This window comes from Pyrgilauda ruficollis, unplaced genomic scaffold, assembly GCF_017590135.1.
Source record: "Pyrgilauda ruficollis isolate IOZ18807 unplaced genomic scaffold, ASM1759013v1 scaffold3, whole genome shotgun sequence".
NCBI lineage: Eukaryota > Metazoa > Chordata > Aves > Passeriformes > Passeridae > Pyrgilauda > Pyrgilauda ruficollis.
Genome location: NW_024524377.1, coordinates 1,844,920 through 1,868,105, shown reverse-complemented (window position 1 = coordinate 1,868,105; position 23,186 = coordinate 1,844,920). Strand labels below are relative to the sequence as shown.

The 23,186-nt window shown below is 40.1% G+C and overlaps 1 protein-coding gene across 2 annotated transcripts in view; it reads left to right on the top strand.

The window, feature by feature from the left end:
* ARHGAP15 (Rho GTPase activating protein 15) overlaps positions 1–23,186 on the top strand; it is a 324,980-nt gene that overhangs the window by 294,397 nt on the left and 7,397 nt on the right. For both annotated transcript variants that reach the window (XM_041473491.1, XM_041473492.1), the window contains one exon: positions 7,082–7,187. In XM_041473491.1, the coding sequence (XP_041329425.1) occupies positions 7,082–7,187 (106 nt within the window). The remainder of the gene's footprint in view (positions 1–7,081; positions 7,188–23,186) is intronic.

The window sequence follows — 23,186 nt, the reverse complement described above, 5'->3', positions numbered from 1 at the left end:
CTAAGTCTAATTAACCCCCAAAATCGACTGACAAGGTTCATTCCTCTCCGCTGCTGCTTAACTGGTTGTATGTACGCTGGGCATGCAGGACCTAAGTCAAATGCTGCTTTGTTATAATTAGGGCAGCAAATTTTGTTTTCTGTTTGGTACTTGCTGTTACATATTGCATGTAATGTATGGCACTGTTAAGGGAAAAAAATTGGAGTCAAAGTGCCTGGAAAGTTAGGTCTGCTCTGTAGCACTGTGAGATTGTTGACATCTGCCGAGGTTGGAGAGCTCAGTAAGCAGGAAATGGGGTGTCACTCTGAGTGGTAGTTTACCATTATCCTGGCATCCTAATGAAGTGTCTGCAGTGCACAGAGCTTCTGGATGGCATCTTAACGCACGGCTAAGCAAAAGCACTTCTCTCCTTGTCACTGTCATCCATCTGCCTGCACCCTACTGTAGCCAATGGGATGGAACCATGCTACAATGTGCTATAAGCCATTTAGAGTTGCACATTGCATAATCAGTCCCATCAAATATGTAAAAAATGACTATTATTGGTTATTTCCCTCAAACTCTGGCACCTGGAGTTCCATACATTAAAGTTTAACTTTTCTAAGTGCAGTTTGTTCCCATTAATTCCACATATATTTTTGTTAAATGGGAGCGAGTTGCAAACTCATTGTCTTGGGTCTTGCTAGTGGATCACAAAAGTTGTATGAATATTCATTGCAAATTCCACTTTATATTACACAGGATGAATTTATCAATTGCCTAGATAGAGCGGTTTCAACAATTCTCATTTTCTTTTTCAAAAACTAATTCTAAGACATGAATAAAAGGTAAATCAATTTGGATCATAAATTGCTTATTTTCTTTATAGGTAATATTAGTTAGTTTCAACTCTTCTTATAGATTTAAAAAAAAAAAAACAAGATAATATTTTACAATATATCTGCAATAGAGTGTACTCTATTGCACACTGTAGAGTGCCACAGTGTACTGAGAGTGATTAAAATTGGGACTTTTATGTTGCATGCTGTAACATTAAAATATCCTGACATTAAAAGTGGTATGAATAAGTGATTTGTCTATTAATACATTAAAACCTGTGTATCTTAGCCAGCATGACTTCCAGAAGAGGAAGATTTACCAAACAAAAGCAGAGTTTTGGGCAGTTGATGTGTCTAAAAAAAAAAAAATTAAGCCAACACAGTGTTCTCTTTTAAGCAAGTTTTCATTCCCTGATAACACCAAAGCCATCAAGGACTGGGGTTAAGCATTGTGTGACAGAGCAAGCTTCTAAAATGGGCAAGAGCGAGATGAATTGGCTAAGTCGGGTGTTTATTTATACAAACAAGAGGGCAGAACATAATTTAGTTGCATCAGGAATTTTTCACAGACATTAAAACTATAGCAAACATAACAGCAGGGATGCTTGCACAGCAGCACAGTGGGGAAGCTCACAGAGCGTCTGCCCACACTCCGGCTGGCTGTAGCCAGCGCCATAAGTCTCACAATTTCATTAGCACTCGAAAATCCACCTAAACCACCCTGTTCCGATTAAAAAAAATACAAAAGCAATGAAATAAACAAACCAAAAAAAAAAAAAAAAAAACAACAAAAAAAAAACAAGCAAAAAATAAGCCCCAGACAAGACCCGTCTTTCTCTCGGCAGCCGAATCAGTTGAGAATTGTTGGAAAAACTCTTGGCAGGCAGATTTTGCTGTAGCAACAGTGTGTGACGTTTTAACCACAGCAGAAATCTTATCCAAAAAAACAGAACAAGGTGAGAAAAGCCTGTAAGAAAATCAGGGAAAACCATGCCTAAAAAGCCAACAACAACAAAAGGTGGCAGATCAATAGTTTGATATTTTATGTAGGATCATAAATCACTGGGTTTTTTTCAGCAGTTCAGCCGTGAGGCTCGAAAGCATAAAAAGAAAGCATGGCTTGTGATAAAATTAGGCATTAATGTGAAGCATAAATGCCATTTAACATTAAACATGCACAAGCCACCGAAATGCCTGGAAAAAGGAAAATGGGTGCTATAGTAAAACTATACAGAGTAAATCAGACATGAATAATGCAGCAGGTCTGAGGAGGGTCACAGGTCAGACCCCAGTACCTTACAAAATAATGAATGCACGTCAGGTTAGAGACATCCATCCCTTCCTAGCCAACGTGAGTTATTGGAGATAAACCCTGGACTTCCTGTTCTGAAACAAAGTGGCTTGTTGTAAACATCTATGTCCATTTAAAATTAATGATTAAAAGAAACATTCGGTGGGATTCTCTTAAGTATTCTTTATGGACACGAGTGCTAAAGGTTACTTTCTTCATTCATTTTTACCCAGCCACTGTTAATGTTAGAGACACGTCATGTTTTCTTCTGTGCCCAAATGTTTATCCAAAGCTCATTTACAAAAGGGCTTATATAATAGTAAGAGGGTTTTTTTTTCAATGCATTCTTCATTTAGATATAAACAAGAGAGCATCCCCACGGTTTTGCTCTGTTAAAGGGAGCCAGCCTTATTTTTAAAGACAGTAACCCAAATTCTAAATATATTTTCTATGATTCTTTTACACGGCAAAACCATCTGTGATTCACTTCAGAGTATCCTGATCTGCTGAAATTATCCCCTCCGTCTCCCAAAATTTCCCCATAAAATGCAAAGAGGATTAGCCCTCCTCTCATTCTTTATTTGATATATGTGATTATGATGACTTTCCCTTCCAAAATTTTCAGGGGGAAAAGAGAGTCTAACTTTCAAAAATTATTTTTTTCCCCTCAGATTTTTACCAATTCTTACAATAAAAAGAATGTAATTAAAACCAATATTGTTTCTTTTTATCAGAATTGCTCTGCTTCCTTTTCTAGACTTAGCTGGAGAATTTAACAGCTGTTCAGAGTGTTTTCCTTCCTTTTCACCCTGCGTTGCTGGGCTTCATGATACAGCACAGGGAAGGGGGATAACTTTTTCCCCACCTATTTTTAAGAAAACATGTTTAAGGATTTCCTCCCTACACTTGTGCAAGATAAAGAGAAAAACATTTTAAAAGCAATTTAAAAATCTTTCTACTCAGGGATCTGAAAGAGAAAAAATTCTAGGAATGTGGAACTGAAGGCATTACAGAAATGAAGCAAATACATAGGTATTGCAAATGAAACATAAGATCTTGCATCTGATCTGTTAAATATTCCATCAACAAGGTCAAGAGTAAAGACAAGCCCAGCCACAAAAACTGAAGCAAGAGTAAGCTTTAATAAAAAAAAAAAATGAACAGTTTATCCTCTTCAGCTTCTCAAGTGGAAAAACAAATTCTTTTATACTGGAGAAAAATCAAGCGTGTATAGAGCATTTAAAAAAACTCACCGATATCAACCATTTTAATGAAAGAATACCCAATATTTTCATGGAACTATAAAAGGGAGCAAGACTAAGTGTTATGGCAAAAAGCCTGGGCTCAGCAGCTTTGTGTGGGAAATGGTGAAATGTGACTGTGATTTATAATGAGAAAAGGTATCTACAACATACAATTTTCTACCTAGCTGCAAATAATAATTCATAGTGATGTCCCTTCCAGATAAAATACCTTTGCAATGTAGGACTCATGTGGTAAAATGATCATGATAAATGTCAGACCAGTGCAGGTAACGGCTTTACAAACCATTAAGATTAGCTGGCTCTTTTTTTTTGATGATAACAGTAACCATGCTGTGACTCTATGTGGTAATAATATCTCAGTACTGATAAATGCCAGAGCCAGGCAGAGGTGTTTATCATTCCCAGTTCAGAAATGCTGACTAAAGTTACCACATGTTGCCTGTTTTTTCTTCTTTTACAATAGAATAACAATTAACAAATAGACTGATGCGCAGCATAATATTATGCAAAATTTCTATGGTTTTTGTGCTTTACTGCCGACCTAAATATCCCCCATGTTCCAATACTGATGACTTTGGTACAGTAAGCCCTAAAAACAAAGCTTTCTACCCTTGCCATTCTCTCAACAAATAATTTTTTTATCAATTAATATTGGGGGAGGGCCCTTTTATCATCTTTATAAATACACCTCACAAAGAATTGCAGCCTCTGTGAGCAGCAGAGGGTGCAGGGATGTGGTTCCTCATCAGGTACCTGTGTTAACACAGAGCAGAGACAGTTCTGTCCAGACAACACAACAAAGTTTTGCTGTACAACACTTCCCTGTAAATGCTCTGCAAGAGACAAAGAGTGAGCCCTTCCTTCCACTGTGCTTGTCCCTGCCTCAGTGTCTCAGTTCCGCTCAAGCCCAATGAATTCTCAGGAAAAAAAAAAAAACAAACATAAACCAAAAAATACCTCAGAATTAAAAATTAAACTACTTAGAGAAACTTTATTTGTGGAGTTGCAGGAGAGGCAAGGCAGCCTAAATATAAATATAAATATAAATATAAATATAAATATATATAAAAATATATAGATACATAAAGTATATAAATATATATAAATATATATAAATATATATAAATATAAATCATTTAACTAATCTAGTGAGATCATAGCATGTCTTGTTATGGCACAGCATGTCCACAGAAGGGCATTGGGACTGGGGCTCCAGTCTGATGAGGAGCAGCTGAGCTGGATTTGTTTAGGCTGGATTTGTTTAGGCTGGAGAAAAGGAGACTCAGGAGGGACTTTAGTCCCTCTCTGCAACAAGCTGACAGGAGGTTGCAGCAAGGTAGAGGTTGGTCTCTTCTCCCAGGTAACAAGTCACAGATTGAAAGCAAATGGCCTCATGATTAAACTACTTAGAGAAACTTTATTTGTGGAGTTGCAGGAGAGGCAAGGCAGCCTAAATATAAATATAAATATAAATATAAATATAAATATATATAAAAATATATAGATACATAAAGTATATAAATATATATAAATATATATAAATATATATAAATATAAATCATTTAACTAATCTAGTGAGATCATAGCATGTCTTGTTATGGCACAGCATGTCCACAGAAGGGCATTGGGACTGGGGCTCCAGTCTGATGAGGAGCAGCTGAGCTGGATTTGTTTAGGCTGGATTTGTTTAGGCTGGAGAAAAGGAGACTCAGGAGGGACTTTAGTCCCTCTCTGCAACAAGCTGACAGGAGGTTGCAGCAAGGTAGAGGTTGGTCTCTTCTCCCAGGTAACAAGTCACAGATTGAAAGCAAATGGCCTCAGGTAGTGCCAGGAGAACTTTAGGCTGGGTATTAGGGAAAATATCTTCATTAAAGGGTTTGCTAAGTATTGAAACAGGTTGCCCAGAGCAGTGGGTGAGTCCCCATCCCTGAAGGGATTTAAAAGCCATGTGGATGTGGCACTCAAGGACATGGTCTGGTGGTGGACTTGGCCGTGCTGTGGTAAAGGTTGGTCTTTGATCATGGAGGACTTTTCAAAATCAAATGATTCTGTAATTTTTTTTTAAGCACACCAAGCAGCACAAATAAAAAGCCCAGAGAATTTTCACCCCCTTCCTATAATAAATTAACTTCTGCAAATTTCATATCATTTTCATTTGTAGCTTCAGACCTATTTCCACTGGGCAGTTCACCCACAGAACAAAATTGAACAGTAATGGCTTGTGGCAGAAAACATCCAGGGATGACTGCACTGCAAGACTGAGGGAGGTTGTGCTGTTCAGAAGTTAAGGCTTTTTGTAGGTCAAACCAAACCAAGAGAGAAATACACAGAAGGTGTGCTCTTCATTTGTGTTTAATTTCGTTATCACTACTGTCAATTGCTTGGCTTCCTACAGAATAAGTTCATGAGAAAGTTTGGGGTTTTTTTTTTACTGGAAACTAATACCTATGCACTGCCTACTTTTAGGTCTTTGTCTTCCATGTCTACATGATTGTTAAAGTTAAAAACAATTTCAGTATAAACATCTATATCTGTGGGTACAAAGCATTAATCTCAGCAGGAACTAGCAACACATGCTGAGGAAGGAATATTATCCTAGTAATTTTAATTTTTAAATTAGGCTTGATTGCAGGAAAATTTTAGCTTGAAACTTTTTTTCTGGTGAAACCTTTAAATCAAGTCACTAATCACCACGTATGCTTATGCAGTACCTGCTGCAACTGGGATTTAATCCTGATTGAGATCTCTGAGTGCTAGGGTAATATGAATATTAAAGAGGAACATATACGAAGAATGATAGGTGATAATTTAATCATAGATGATAAGATCAGAAAAGTGTTCTCAGGTTATCTAGGGCATGTAACATGCAAGATGTTTTCCCTACGTCAGACCTACTGGTACCTTATCTAATCTGTTCCTAAATGAAAGAACAGTTGTACATGACTTTGCTTTAGTTGCAACATCTTAGACAAATCGATGACAGTATCAGCCAAATTTTTCCCACAAAACTATGAATCATGGTAAAACAGGAAAGCATACCTTAACAGAAATGGTAGAACTGTTATTATCACCCCAAAGGAGAGATTAAAGTCCTTAGTGCTACTTTCTTACTAATTTTAAGTTCAAAACACAGGGGGTTTTTTCCTCCAAAAATTCCAGTTGTGAGATGGTATGAGAAAATAGCTACAGTGGAACAGTTTTTCAAAATAATTTTTCACAAGGTTGAACTACTAAAAACAATAGCAAATTTTGTGTTTCCAAATATGATGGGTAAAGACAGATTTATAAATATAGTGGATTTAATCATGATTAATAAAAAAGGACAACAAGGATTACATAGAAAGTGCACCTATCACAGAAGCTGCATCATGGAGCAGATGTAATTCCAGAGGATAATTCCATTTAAGATGTGGGTCATTTACTTCTTGGGAGTATTTGATCTAAGGAAGGTGGTCTATCAGTCTAATAAAATAAGTTAAAAGTAAAAAAAAATATTTTTCTCTGAACCAGGAAATGCTTTCTTAAGACTAACAGAGAATTTTAATCTTTGCAAACTACTTTTGTTCTCTGTTAAGGTGAAAGAAAGTATGAAATATTCTGGTTTTAATCACATATTCATGATGACTTTTTTTTCACAGCTACAGCACTGTGCAAAGCAATGTCCTAATGTGGCACTCAAGTGGTTATTTTCTTTTTTCTTCCTTTAGAAATCCAGGACAACGCCACTCGCATCAAATGCATAAGGGGCCTGGTAAAGAAGCTCCCTAGACCCAACTATGACACGATGAAAATCCTTTTTGAACATCTACAGAAGTAAGTAGAACTGTGCTACTCTCAGATCAGTAATTTCAAAAAAAAGGAATCGGTATGTGGTGTCCTAATCCTATTGGAAGTGTCATCCAAAATACCAAAGATAATTACATTCTTTGGCAAAACTAAACATGATTTATGGTATCTATGTATATCTTATTCCTGCACAAGAAATCAAGATGTCTAAGCAAAATCCCAAATTTATCTCAAGTGGAAAGCAGGACAATTCTGTTTCCTTCAATGCAGCCAAAAACATTGGGGTTACCATGTCACAGGTGCACTGAATTGGGCAAGTGCAGCATGTTCCAGATTGCATTCACCCAGTTTGATTGAATTTCTCCAGGAATGGCCTTTTGGATGGTCATGTTTTGAACACTGTTCAGTCACCTGTAGTGTCATTGTGATATGTTGAGGTCAGACACAACCTCACTCAAGAATACATAGCGAGTGCTCTTGTCCCTCACAAGGAGCTTGTGACAACACAGAACACCTAAGAAATGCTGAGGAAATATTTGGATGTGCACCTTTGCTCTCCTAATGTTGCTGAGATACCACAGAGGCAGAAAAACAACGCTGTGAGGTTGCCCCTCCTCATTCCCCTGTGTGGTTTCCACTCTCATTGAGCTGCGTTTGCAAGAGACATCAACCCAAAAAATCAACCCAGGGTGTCACGTTCACCTCAGGTTTTCTTCTTGTGCTTCATGGCATTAACAGCAAAGGTGTACATAGCTGACATGGCTCACTCAGACACCCACCAGAGCTGTTTGACCCACCAGAGCAGGATGGCCAGGAGGCCTCAGGGTAGGGATATGGGAGGGCAGGGTCCTGTGACCCTATTCCTCCTTGCTGTTGGCACTACCCAGGGTGTTTTCTACAGTCACTTTTCAGCCAAACTACCCCTAAAACTGAAGGAACATCAGTTTCTGGGCCCCATCAAGGCACAGAGGAGTATTTCATCCCAGGAACTGACCCCAGTGAGGGAGTGATAAAGGCTCCAAATCAAAGACCACTCTGAGCTTATAATGAATGATGCCTTTATAGCAATCATTTCTTGGCATGTGCATGTAAGAGATGTAGATCCTTTATCTTGCTTTGCAGCTTCCAGCTGAAATGGCAAAATGAAGTTCATATAGTTGTGGGAATGTCCTCATTTCATTAAGCATGGAAGGATTTTAAGCAGTCCATAAAATGACTGAGTTTGGCCTTGCAGAAAAACAGTTTCCTGTGTGTTCATTTGATGCACTGTGTGCACACAGCACATTCTCTCCTTCAGCAGGTTATCTAGAGAAGGATGATAATTTATTGCTGGCAATGGAAGAATAATAAGGGAAATTATTTCCTGGGAAGAACATGAGTGCAAGGAGTGGGTACATGCTGTCAGCAGAGATATGCCATATACAAAATTTACTGCACTCAGTGTGGCATTGATCTTAACCTGAAAAAGTTTTGTTGCCATGTCTTAGGGGAGAGATATCAGGTATACACAATAAGTCTTTGATCTCATAGTTAAATCACTTGATTGAGACTCAGGAGACGTGGGTTCAGTTCTTGGCTTTGACCGGATGTTCTGGGTGACCTTGGGTAAATCATTTAATCTCCCTGTGCCTTGGTTCCTTGTTTACAAAATGATGATAATACTTCCTTTGTCTGCCTTGGCTTTTTAGAGCATAATCTATTTGGGACAGCAATGGTTTCCTGCTGTGGATGTGTAGAATAACTGGCGAAACTGGACCCACACTGGTGGTTTTTTCAGAGAAAAGAAAACAAAAGGAAAAATAAAACTGCTAAAATAGAGAAAATGACCAATAGGTCATAATGCAGAGGTACACCGAGGCAACAGTGGCACAGAGTGATGGAAGGCAGGAGGATGTGACTGGAGCCATTTGGGGGTTTAAGCATTAGGGAAGTAATTGTCTGAGTCTCTCTGAAGAAGGTCAGTCTTCTTCTCTGCCTCAAACACATCCTCAGGAAAAGATAGGGCTATTCCATAAGATGTGCTCCATTGATATGGAAGCAACAGTAGAATAGGTACTGAAAGCACAAAAATATCCCCCCAAAAATAAAACATTTGTGTTCTCTTGAACTTGTTGGTGCTAAAGACAGGGGTCAGTCTGAATGATCTGTCTCCACAAATAAGAATGAAGTAGTGTACTTACATTTTCAGTAATTATATGATGCTTATATTATGCAAATAGAGACAATGTGTGTTTGTTTGAATCAGTCTAGGAAACATGACCAGTTTGCAGAGGTTACAAGATGTAGAGTTATATTAATTTTGGGGGCACTCTTCAGAATAGGAATGTCAATGTCCCTCAGCATGGACTTGCACCACCCCTTTGATCACAGGACTTTCTCAGGGCAAGTTACAGGAGTTTCAAAAGTTTCTGGTTAGTTGGAAAACTAAACTGGCTTTATTTGAGGCATATTACTGCAGTTTCTACATTTTCTGGTTGAGATGGATGTTCTTGCCCAGAGCTGAACTGGTCTTGAGGGGGTTCTGATGGGGAGAAGATGAGGGACTGCAGCTATGCTGTTTCCATGGCATTCTCCCTCTGACTCCTAGCCTTCTCCTACTCCTTTTTTTCATGTCAGACAGACAGAACAGGACTATACAGACCTGGACCATGGGGCTGTCCACTTCTATACAGCACGTGAGAGCACCTGTCTCACTGACACTCAGCACGAGAATCCAACCTTTGCCTTATCCCAAGCCATTCTGCAGCAATCCACTCTGCAGGAGCAGGTCCAGATCCAGCAGAAATAACAGTGAGAAATGCACTTCAGAAGGAACCTCCTTAGAAACCCAGACAAAGCAGGTGATGAGAGAGTCTGTGAGAAAGGCCTGGCAGCAGGGATTAACACCCGTGCCATATATCTCTCTTCAGCCAAGCTCTCTGAAGCTACATGAAGTCACAGTGCAGAGTATGCAGCCCACAGGAGGTGGATTAAAAGCAAAGTTGAGGCTTCAGTACCTGTTCTTTCAAGGTTTTTTTTGTGTTTGATAGGAAAAAAACACAACCTGCTGATGTCCCTGTTCATCTTTCCATGAAATCTCTTCTACTTAAAAGCAAAATAGACAAAATATGGGGCTGAACAGATATATCACATAGCTCTGTCAGTCTAATTCCATAAGGAATCATTCCATTATGACTCATGCTGGAAATAATTGAGCACAACTACTATTAGGCTATTCATGCTTCTTCCCAAAGATGAGCAAACCAAACAAATAGACATTACACAGGAAAGAAACAACAAAAACCCAACCTGAGTAGAGATTTTCCTGAATAAAGGGCTACAGAAAACAGCCTATTCTACTCAAATATGTTTAGAGAATATTTGCTTGCTCTGTACAGCCCGTATATTTCCGCCCCATACACCAGTTCCACAGGTCTCCTCTCTTTCCTCTTCCTTACTCACATCTGACTTTTACTCCCAAATGAAGCGAGCTAATCACAGGTACCAGCTAAAACTCGTGCACCTTTCCGGTCCCATTTTTTGGGTTCACACAGGACATGAAATGATGCAGAAACCTCGCCTTGTCTCTGCACAAACATGAACTGAGCACAACGAATTCCTATCTGAGAATGGTCCCATTTTTTGGGTGCACACAGGACATCAAATGATGCAGAAACCTCGCCTTTTCTCTCTGCACAAACATGAACTGAGCACAACGAATTCCTATCTGAGAAACCATTATATGTACCCAATAATTTACTCACAAAATTGTAATACAAGTTAGGCAGAAGGAGAATTTCACTCTAGGTATTTTGTGACCTGCTTTCACCACAACACCTTGAGGTAGCTGTTACACACCCATTGGGAAACCGAGTCACGAGAAATTTAAATGACTTAAAGTCTCAGCATAAACCAGCAACACAATTTAAAAACCTGGATGGGATTTTTTTATTTGCACAGGAGCTTCTCCAGTGACCACAAAACTTCTCATTCCTCCCTCATGCAAAATGCAGCAGGGAGGAGGAACACCCTGGCTGGGCTCTCAGCGCTGCGCTCCGAGCTGGCGAGGGCGGACACCGCTCTCATGCAGGAGCTGTGTGCCTGCGTTACACAGCACTGTGCCTGAGCTCATGAGCTGTGCTTATTAATGTTAAATTAATGAATCTCAGCCTGCTCTGCTTATTAGGTTGAGCTCCCTGCCACCACGAGGCAGCTCTGCGACTCCCAGACCCGAGCTGTGTCACAGCTGACCAGGCTGGAGCACAGGGCGGCCAAGCTCCGGTCTGGCTGTACCCATCCGTGTGGACACCCCTGCAAGGGGACGTGTTAGGGAAAAAAAAACCCTCTCCTTGCTCCTGATTTCCCTGCACAAAGGCAGGATAATGTGTGTTATTTACAAACCCATAAAAGGGATGTTGAAATAATTAAAGGGGAAGGCAGGGGCCAGCTCCCATCCCTCTGCCTTACGTGGAAAGCGCGGAACCCAGATGCCCAACTGTGGAAGATATTCTTCCAGCAGCAGCATCTGCCTCCTTGGCAGCCACTTCAGGCAAGTTGTCTGGGGAGCTCTGCAGTTGCCTCTTGGTTTGTCACGTGGATCTGTTAATGTGCCCTATCTGGCTGGCTTGTCCAGGCAGGAGCTGATTTGTTTTAATTCACCTTTGAATCCAAGAAACTCCATTTATTTTGCTCCATTTTTCCCATACTCTACATAGCATGAAAAGTAATTTTCAGATGCCATCCAGGCTTTCTGCCCTTTCAGAGGGAGAATGATGATTTTCTTCCTGATTGTCTTCCCCTCTGCCCAAATTCTTCATTCTTACTATTAATTGTTTGCATTGATTTCACTGGAAATAGGCTCCTCATCAAGGGTAGAACATTATATATCTAAGACAAACCCACTGATATTAATATATTATCTAACAAAAGTCATAGGTATTAATATTCAGCTGTTTTGACCAAAAAAAAAAAAACAAACTTCCCCCATGTTCATAGGTTTGTGAACAGGAAAAGAACATTCAGCCTTGACAAACAGTGGGCAGGAACAGTCCCCCCACCTCAAACCTCACAACCTTTCGCAGCAACATTCTGAAAAGTCAAGGTTTTTCCAAACTACATACAACTAAACAGACTTGTTTCTACCTATTAAAAACTAAGGGGAAAAAAATTAAAAAAAAAAAAAAAAAAAAAAAAGAAAATAAAGCAGAGCCATGCATAGCCAGCAGCCCACAGTAGCCTGCACACCAGGACACAATGACAATGTGATGACAAATCCAGCAGCAGTACCCAGAATTCTGAGGGAAAACCAGAAAATGAAGTTAAAGCACAGCATATAGTAATGCTGTATGGGATGTCTGCAAATTTTTTTTTTCCCTCCAAATTTGGTGGAGGGAAGATGTAGCAAACATATGATTTTCACTTGCTAAACTACGTGTCATATCAGCAGTTTTCAGGCAGACTCACGTAATAAATGTAGGCTCAGGAGAGCCCTTTTCTCACACAGCAAAAGAACAGATTACGCTGAGAACTGTGCAAGTTTTCTATTAAGAAAAATAATAATAATAAAGGTAAAAGCTACTGAACACTAAAAACCACCCCCAAAATGGAAGTACTATTCCAAAAGAAAAGTCTACTTGGGAAACCTCAGTGAACCTGGGGAAGACCTACAACCCAAAATGTGGAAGGGGCACTTAAGTTTTCCCTCAAGAAAAATGCCCAAATTTTAGAAAGGTAGAGAAGCCCTTAAATGAAGGCACAAGGAAAACTATTTGTCGAAATTATTTCCTGAATCAAGACCTTTCTTTATAATCAGGCAACTCACGAGCAGGTTTTGGTTTTCAGCCATGGGACAGCAGCAGGGAGAAAAGTTTAACTGTGCTCCTACAAGCTTTGGGGGAGCAGCTGCTGGAAATGTGAGGAGGAGAAACACGCTCCTGCACCAGAGGAGTAAGTAGGGGGGCAGACCAGTTACATGAAAAACTCAGGTATGGCTTACTGGCATTTTAAGGTTTATATCAAGTGATTTAATCAATTTCTAACTGGAGAAGGGCAAATATATATTGAGATGCATTTTTGCGCATGTGCTTTTCTCAGTTTCAACTATGGAAGAGTTTTACAAAGGAGCTGGAGCAATGCCAACACTCATCCCATTTACCACAGCTTCCCGGGGCTCATTTTGCGGGGGGAAGGAGAAGAATTAAACCCTTTTCCTCTCTGTTAAGCACACAACAGTCTACTAAACCCATCCTTTGGAAGAAAGTGGACAGAAGAAAATATGTACCAGGCCCAAGTGTGCACATGACAGGAGTAGTAGTAGATTTTGGGTTAAAAGGGGGAAAAAAAAATTAAAAAATCCAGTCTCTCAGAAGCATCTTTGAGCATTTTCATTTTGTACTTTTTGGGGTTGGGGTGACCTGCTACTGAGGGTTCGCAGTCATGCCAAATCCCGCTCTTTGAGGAATAAGAAAGTTTACAAAGTTTAGTTCTTCCCCAAAGAATACCTTACTGCTTAGTGCTTTTAACAAGAAGCACGATGAGTAATTAAAGCCACATTTTCACCCCTTGCTTCCATCTATTTCCGATTTCCACAACTGTATTTAAAAATATAAACCCTGATTTTCATAACAGTCAGGCAAATAATTGCACTCGGTACTTTTCAATGCTACCAAGTACTGAACTGGTGTATCAGCAAATAACAGAATGATAAAAATAATTAACATAGTTTTAATTTAAATATTTATGACACAGTTGACTCTGTGGCTGCACGGCACCATTGTGCTGAGTGCAGTACACAAACCCTGATAGATAGAGCCCCTGTCTCCAAGAGCTCCTATTGTTCATCCCACATTACTCAATATCAAACGATCTCAAAAAAGCTTTTCAAACATTAATTAAATCTCCTAACTTCCTTTTCAGGTCAGTAAGTTTTATTATCCTAGTTGTGTAGATAAAGAAAGTGAGGAATGGAGAGGGTGAGGCACTTTCCCACCACGACACAGCCAACACTTCTCACTTCCACTCTTTGCTGGCTCCCCAATCCCCCAGTGGAGCCCCCCAAGCCTTTGAAGGCTCACCCATGTGCTGTGGGTGTACGTGTGCATCTGGCCAGCACATCCCAGGCAGGGCTGGTTACTGCTAAGGACTCTTCAGTTAATCAGGACCACGTGAGAATCCTGCTTCTGGTTTGCACTCGCATCAGCTTTAGCAAAATATCACCGGCGGAGTTAATTTATGGGATTTTGTAACCTCTTAATATTGCTTGGGGTTAGTGTTCTTTCCAGCTCAAATCCTTTTTTGTTGGCCAAAATTAGGAATGCTCAATTCATTACAATGGCTCTGTCCCCCTTTTTTCATTTTTTTTATTTGGGGAGATTGGGCCCTAACACGCAAATGTCCACAACAAGGTCATCAAAGGGTAAATTGCAATGCTTTTCATTTTTGTGCCTAAAGATACGTGGTTTTTCTCAGAATTAAGGTTGTGAAATAAATAATTTGTTTGAAGTATCTCAGATATTCATTGGAACTTTAAAAAACAAAACGAAATAAAAAAAGGCTTTAAGGCCAAAATGTTCTGTGCAAAATAATTAATATAACACAATAGGATCTATTCTACTATTGATTGAAAGGGAATTTATGCAGGTAATTCATTAAGGCTAGTGAGAGTTTGGCATGTAAATCCCCCAGTACTTTGATGGGAAAACAGACCCTGATTGTTTTTTTTAATAAGATATAAAATACATGACTTTCAGTGACAAATGTATAAAAATCAAAAGCAAATACCTGAACAACTAGGGCCCTGCTCTGTAAGGGTTCTGAAATGATATTAGATCAAATCCTTTTTCACACACTGCAAAAGATGCAGCAATCATTTCAATCACCATGTTAAGAGAATCAATACAATTTTTCCTTCCAGAGAATGGTGCTTTACATTCCAATATTTGCAGGCTATCACCTTCATACATCTCTTTTTGTGGTCAAGTGCATGATTACTACTTCTGACAGGGTATTGGCCATTTTGTTATGAAGATCTACAAATTCTTGTAAATAAAAACCAATCAGAAAAAAAAAAAAAAAAAAAGAGCAAATCTGTGGACTGGAATGCACTCTACTTGTAATGGGAACAAAAAGCTGGCAATGAAATATAAACCTAAATCACAGCAGAATGACCTACTTTAAGGCATTTGCCAAAGAGACAGTGTTTTAGACAGCTCCTCTGAAGTAGCGTCTTTATGTCTATGCCATCTGCAGATTTATTATTGTGCTTTAGAAAAAAAAAAAAAAGAAAAAAATAAAAAAGGAAAGAAAAACCTACAGTATGCCTGAGCAAAACTCAGCTTCATCTATAGAAAGATTCCAGTACTGTGGGCACCACACCCACACCTACTGATGTGGTCCAAGTTTTTTCTTTAGAGGCACCTAATTAAGAAACCCTGACTCATTTACATGGATACGTTTGATCTAAATTACACTCCAAACCACACCAAATTAGGAGCATCTGTGAATGCGAAGTGTTTGTTCCCAGTGCCTGGTAGAACAGGGCCAGTTCTGGACGGCACATGTTCAAGTGACGAAAAATATTTCAGATGTAACATACTTCTGAGACCCACTTTTCCACTAATAATTCATAATGAGTTAAATCAGTATCTCTGCTTCAGCAATTATTTCAGGCTGGGGAAAAAATGTCATTTTACTTTTTAAAGGAAGGGTGGGGGGAAAGGCAGGAGTGGGCAACCACCTATTTTGGTGGGGCATTAACACAACCGTTAGTTACAATTTAAATCTGTGCAGTGCATTTGTTTTCAGATATACTTTACACCTAAAACCTGGATCAAAGGAAAGTATAAATTAATGATTTGTTGTTGTTCACAAACAAGACCTTCTGCCTTGGTGAAATGGTCTTCCCTCATTAATCAGTTTTCCAGAGGAGTCCGGGCAGAAGGCAGGGTCTCAGCCCAAAGAGGCAACACCTTACATAATAGTAACATGAAAAATTCAAGACCACCAGATTTGAGAGTGATGCCTCCCTTTCCAGGCTGCCTTGCTGGTAGTTGACTGTGCCTGCTTGCAGCCCAGAAAGCCACTCTGTACAAAAACAGGTCCTGTGGCAATTAGGAAACTTTTATCCCTCTTTCCCATCTCCCACTAAGAGCGAGCAGGGGGGCTGCAGAAGCCACTGGTTGCTGCTTTGCTGCCTTACTGACAAACTGAATAAAAAATAGCCTTAATCTCACTCTAGGCAGCCCAAGAACTGAGGAGTGTAAATCCGAATTCCACGCTGGGTTTGCAATTCCCAGCCCACTGGCGCAATTTGGCATGACCATTGGGTTTGGCCCATAGTGTTTGGCAGCCACCTTTTATTCTTCCCATCTTTTATACTTTGTGAATAGTCCAAGTTACATAATGCCAGTGACAATTTGTTTATGGCGAGCATTGGAGTCACTGTTTTATGATTACATTCAAACTTGAAGCCACATTTTGACATCTAAGGATCATCTTGCATTCTCATGTACTCTATACAATGAAGGTTTGTGTTCCAGTGAGGAGCGGGGGGGAGGAACTTTATAAATAACATGACTCCTTTTGTCTGAAGAGATTTTAATACATTTGTCTGATCTACTGTTTTTGCAGTAGCTAGAATATAATTTGAATATATTAATATTTTCAGCAACTGTGCTGAGAGAGCCCAGTTAATAGCTTATGCATGGGTGTATAGATACACTTCAGACAGAGGTAGTTTTTAGCCCTTATGTTGGTAATACTTAGAAACACACAATGAAAGAGCCTGTTCTTTCCTCCTCTTTGTTGTGGGCATGCATTGTGATGGTATGGAGCCAGTGTTCTTTCTGTTGTCTACACAGCCTGGATTCAATAAGCAGTTATATATGCATATTATGACAATGTGGTCAAGGAAACCAGATTTTTTTACTATACCTTCATGTGCCTGTACAGTATAAAATCTGGTATTTATTTTTCTTGTCCTCATTCAATATGTTAACAAAATCATAATTTGATACAGGTTATGTTCACTTTATAATTAAAATTATAGAGTTAGATGAAAATACAGCAAGATGTTGCTGAATGGAAAATATTTATCTTTTCGTACATTACGCATTATGGTGCTATGTAAAATCATAAATCTGTGAAGCAGCTCTCTCCAGCCAATTTGCCTCCTCCCCTGGTCCACAAGATGCAACCAGTTACCTCCTTTAAACTGAGGATTCTACACCCACCTCAGCCCTAACATTAGCTAGCACTGTCACATCCTCTCCAGAGCTTTGCTGTGGTCTTCCAAAAGAAGACCCCTTGCCATGGAGATAAGCCAAGAAAAAGGAATTCAGAAAAGGTCTGTAATTTTTCTGGCTCCTCCTGTAGCTCTCCCAGAACCTTCACAGAAAAGCACAAACTTTTTTGCACCATGTTCTCTGTGTCAGCACTAGACTCAGGCTCCCCAGACCACCTCAGGATAGCACTTCATCCATCTGGAAACTGTTCTCACCTCCCAGATCATTGCCATCCATGCTGCCAAGTGCAGGCCTTCACCAAACACCATCAGCAGCCACCATACAATCAGCCTAGGGCATGTGGGACAGCCCCAGAGCATATGGGAGCTTTCCAGCAAGTGAAGTTTACTGGGAATATCAGTTTGCCTTGTTCAAACTCTCAGTCCAGGGAGGATTTCCACAGGGCTGTGGCAGCAGTAGTAGCAGGCAACTTTTACCACCTCAGACAACCCAGATTGTTTCCATGTCTGGATAAGGGTCTCATAAAAGTGTCATCAGGATAAGGAGTTTTCATTCCTTCAGAGCATCTACCCCATGGAAGTCACTGCAGCTGCTCTGGACTCAGAGCCAGCCCTGAGATTTCTGCCACAGGCAAAAAGACAATTTCAAGTCTTGTTGAACACATTTTGAATCTCACCTGGCCTCTACAGTGAGGAGCTGCTTAACCTTTCCAAATTATACAGTAAGAGCTTTCCATTACTTTTCATATTAAATGAAGTTTACCCAGCTCTGCATCCTGAAACTACAATACGTGCTTGCTAAAGAGGCACTTTCTAAGTTTGTAAATCCCTTTACAAACATTCACTTCAGGCTAGACAATTTCTGCTGGAGAGGCAGCACCTACAGAGAGGTGTCCTGAAAGCTGCTTACTGTGTGAGTTGTGCAAAGACTGATGACAGATATCAGGGTCTTGATATCAACAGCAAGATTGTCCCTGTTGTTCCTAAATCCTTCAATCTCCGTTGAACATGATCTGGGTTAGGAGGTCTAAGAGACTCATGTATGTTTTCTCACCAGTTTTTTTAACTGTAGATTTTGATCAGGGTTAGACAGAAGCAGATATTGGCAAGTCTGGTCACTTGAAGCTTCAAAGATGAAAGAAATACAACTACTGAGAGAGGTAGGGCTGACTGTGTAGAGTAGAAAGACTTTGTAAAGTTAGACCAGAGTCATCTGAGACCAGCACATGTGTGAATGGGTATTTGACTTTAAAGGAACTAATGAGAAAATTCAAAGCTAGTTTAAAGCCAGGAAATATTGCAGAACTTGCAGTACTACAAAGGGTGCTTCTTAGAAAGACACAATATATGGAAAATCCTCCACTCCAGGCAGTCCCTGCATTTAGTGCAGCAGACTAAACACGTGCACAAAAAAATAAACATCAAGCTAAGGTGAGCGGACAAGACAAAGTGTAAGTAGAAAAGACAATGCTGACATAGTAAATTCATTGCTCAAGGGCGAGTAAAATGTAAATAAGTTTAAAGGAATCAAAGACTCGTGGCACATACTCACTAGTGCATTTAAGAGCTGTGTTCATCCTACTCGTGCTCAGTATCAGGGCTGAAACAATCATGGTGCTGGGAGGCATGTTAAAGCATCTTTCAAATCTGATACAAATGCAGTGCATATATATTGCAATCCTAGCTTGTGGAGAGCTCAGGACTGAACCTGGGAGAGGAGGAATCCTGGTTGAGGTCAGATCCCACAGAAAATCATCTCTGTTGGGTGGATCACTGCAAAAAGGCTTTCATTTTAAACAAGAAGGTGACAATATGGGATAAAAAATTCGTATTTTTTTATATTGGGGACAGTTAATAGGCCGACATTTGAAATTTTTTTTCATTATTTAAAAAATACTGGAAACAAAATAATTTATGAATTAATTGCAATGCTTTGAATTGATGTTTTTGAAGGTATTTTCCAAACCAAATGATTCAGTGATTCTATGATATAAAAATTCACAGAAAAAGGAAAACCTTGTTGAGAGTTTATTCCCTGACTTTTGTGGAATTCTTTGCCACATTCAACATCAAAAAATTACTGTGTTTCTCACAGAACTGAATAATTAATTCATGACACTGGACAAAACCAATGTGTTGATAGTGAAACTGTGTCTTTCATGGGTTGCTCTGCACCCACAAGCAAAGATGAATTTCTGGGCAGGATGTCTACAGCTCAACATCCCAGGCTGAAATTCCACTCAATTGCCCCTTCTGGGCTCTAAGTCAGAAAGCAAACCTGTCATATCCAGGGCTGAGTTATTTGCTGTCAGCTGGATTATAGCACAAAAAGGCTGTAATTGAAGGCTGCAAGAGGTTATAGATTGAACATAGTCAAAAGCAGTAACTCCACTTAGTAAAAGTAGATATCATCCAAAATGAGAAAAGTTAAGCTCATATAAGGTGAAATTCTGACTCCATTGTGGCTTCCAGTTTCTGGGATTTTTGTCAGTGACTTTCAGAGTAATCAAAATTTCACTCGCTGCCCAGAGAGAGATGCTGCAAAGGATGTGATGAAGTGAAAGTTAAAATAACTCTTAACCTAGGGCTTCCAAAATACATTTTCTGAGCAGAGACTGCTGCCTAACTCAGTGTTTTTGTGATGTAGTGATGCAGACAGCCCTTCAGGGTACCAAGGGGATAAAACTGTGCCAGAGGAGTACAGCTGGGATGTGCAACCAGAGCCACCCTGCTGTAAATACTGAAGCTCCCATTGTTCAGCTCCCTGTGGGACATGGGGAATTGGACTACGTAGCCACAGTTAGGTACAGTTTGTGGGAACTGAAAGCTGTAACATCACTGAATACCTTTGGCAGTGCTGGCACCTTCCACCTGAGGCCCTCCCTTGGAAGGTAGAAATTATTGGAAGAGAGAGCATAGAAGTGTCTGACAGATTCACTAATTTTACTGGGAGCAGGAGGATTAAATTATAATATAGTCTTATCATCTTTCTACCTTTCACACCAGTAAATCTGAACCAAAGGATGCAGTTGATGTGCCTCTGGGAAGAAGGGACAGAGGGTCTCCTGTGTGTTTTCCATATCCCCTCTGCTCTGGGTGTGCTGCTCAGAGTGGCTTCTCTCACTGAGGTACAAACCAGAGCTGGTGGCTCTGGTTTTTTTTTTTTTACCACTTACTTTCTGTTTGTCCATCATTAAGCACATCAAAGCCTCAGTGTCCCCATCAGGAAACAATGCTGTTAATAACATTAATCCACCTTTATTAAGAGCCTTTAGCTCTATGGAGGAGCACCAAATATTATTAAGACAAAGACAAGAGGATAATAAGGAAATGTGTTTTTTCCCTTGCTGACCTAGTTTCTAACCTCACTTTAAAATCTTCCCTTGATTTTAATTATGCTTAATCTAAAGCTAAGCTCACAAATCTAGAAAACTTAAGGGCTGCTTTTAAAGTGAATTTTCTCGCCTGTCAGAGTTCCTCAAGCTTTCTGTGCTACAGTCAGGAGTTTATTTCCAGCCCAGGCACAGAGTTGGGGCATTTCTCTGCCAGCACAGTGACTGGTGGGCTCGTGAGCTCAGGCACCACCTTGCTCCACTCGAGCCTGGGCACCACAACATTCTTCACAGAACAATTGCAGTCCTTTTCTCATCAGCCATAGCCAGAGGCAGCAATAAGGGTGAAGGATATCTATCATGAAAAGTCCAGTGTCAATGTGCTCCCCCAATTTATTTACTGACCTTCAATGCAACAGCCATACTCCTGACCCTCATGAGATGAAGCCTAAGGGGAAATGGCACTGAGCACCAATTCCATATCCTGTTGTTCTGTGGTCTAAATTAAGTGCTAATTAATTACCACTGGCATCTTTGGCATTGCCTGTCAAATTGGATTTAGGATATCCTTTCGCTGTTTAAACAAATAGCCCTACATCTAAAGCTAAAATCCCACGTGTCAGCATTTTCTTTACTTTTAAATTTTTATTTTAAAATCCGGTGAGTATGTCCATGGATTTTGCAGGTAGAATTCAAATAAAAGAAACAGGAATTGATATTGTCAATTTTGATTAATAGTCCCTCATTAATAAACATCCTGTTATTCAGTTTCCACCTGCAGTTGCTGATGTTGCCTGGAATCAATTAACTCATATAATTTGATTTATTTTACAAAGACATTTTTGGATGTGCTGTGCTGATGATAAAGGTTCTATATTTACAATTCGTGATTTAAGCGAGATTGTTACTAACTGCTTTTTATTTGTAATGTTACAAGAAAGCTTCAGGCATTCTTGTACAAAAATATTTAAGCAATTTAAAAAGTTAAAGCTTTATTTATTTAAAACTATCTTTGCCTTCTGAACCACACAGGCCACAAATGCATACAAATTTAGGAACTATGACACGTTGGTCTTCACAATAAGCTAGTTGTTCTGGAGAAAAAAAATATATATATCAGAAGTAGAATTAAAAATAAATTTAAAAAATATCAAGCAAGCAGAAGTTACACCACCAGCCAAAAATACATTTTAGGCATTAAGGTGGTATACTTCTGTCTGAACTCTTATTATTCTATGTAGTCTCACACTGCCTTTATCACTCTACTATCCAAACTCCTCTAAAAAGTACATCAGCATCTGCCCAACATCTGCCACAGGGGGTTTTGCTCTCTCCCATCCCCTCCCCAAAGACAGGCTCATGCTCACAGTGCCTGTGTGGCTTTTGGGCAGGGATTTACTCTTGTTTGAGCTAAATTTGCTGCTACAGGGCTACAAAAGCAGGCAGAAATGAATGCCTTGTGCACAGAGCTGCAGGCAGAGGAGTCCAGGATGCTCCTTGGGGAAGTTCACGGCCTTCAGCTGACTCCTACCAAAAAAAAAAGCTGTGCCCAAACAGGCAAACTGCAGGCACAACAGCAACACGGACTAGACAGATCTGTCCTCTTAAGAACACCAGTCAGAACCAGTTTGGATTCACACAAAAAAAATTAAAACCCAAGCCAAACTGGGAGGACAGAGTGTTGGCTGTCAGTGAGTGGAGGAACCTAGCAGGTCGCCCAATTGGATAGGTTTTCCAAAAGAGAGGCCTGGAATTTTAGTAATAGGGAAGATTTTGTGGAAAGATATTGAATCCATCTCTTTGATACAATTTGGTTTTGGGGAGTGGGACCTGATCCTTTGCCCATACCAAGGTTTTTGGTGGAGCCACACTGTGGTGATAGGCTCTCCTGCCCTTGCTGTCCATGCACCAGTGTGCACCTCCTGCTTTTGGAGCTTCTGTGACTCAGATGTCCAGAAAAACAAACAATCCCAAGGCTGAGGTGCAGATGAACTGTTACCCCCCTCACAGCTCCTCAGTGGAGCAGGAGCACCTCCCCTTGTGCAGAAGAACAAGCAGGACTTCTCCAAAGCACTTTCCTGAATGAAGCTCCTGTAGAGCCTGCAGTATCTTTAGATACCCAAATGTGTTTTTACATGCTGTCCTCAGCCACCCAGAAGATAAAGTCTTTCTCCACAGACATTCTGTGAGGTGTGTGCGAAGGCAAGAGCCCACATGCTCTTCTGCAGGGTTGTCGCATGGGAGGCAAAGTTCACCCAGCGCTGAGGAGACTTTATTTTTAACTGTTCTCTTATTAAACCAGGCTAAGCCAGAATAAATGCCTTTCCTCAGCTTTTCACAGTCTATTCAGCCAACTGTGAAGCAATGTTCGGAGTTAGTTTAGTTATTATTCTCATTTAGGGCCAGGCTCCAAGGCAGCTTATCCAGGGAAGGGCTCGTGCTGTGAGATATGCGGGGGATCCCCTGAGGAAGCCC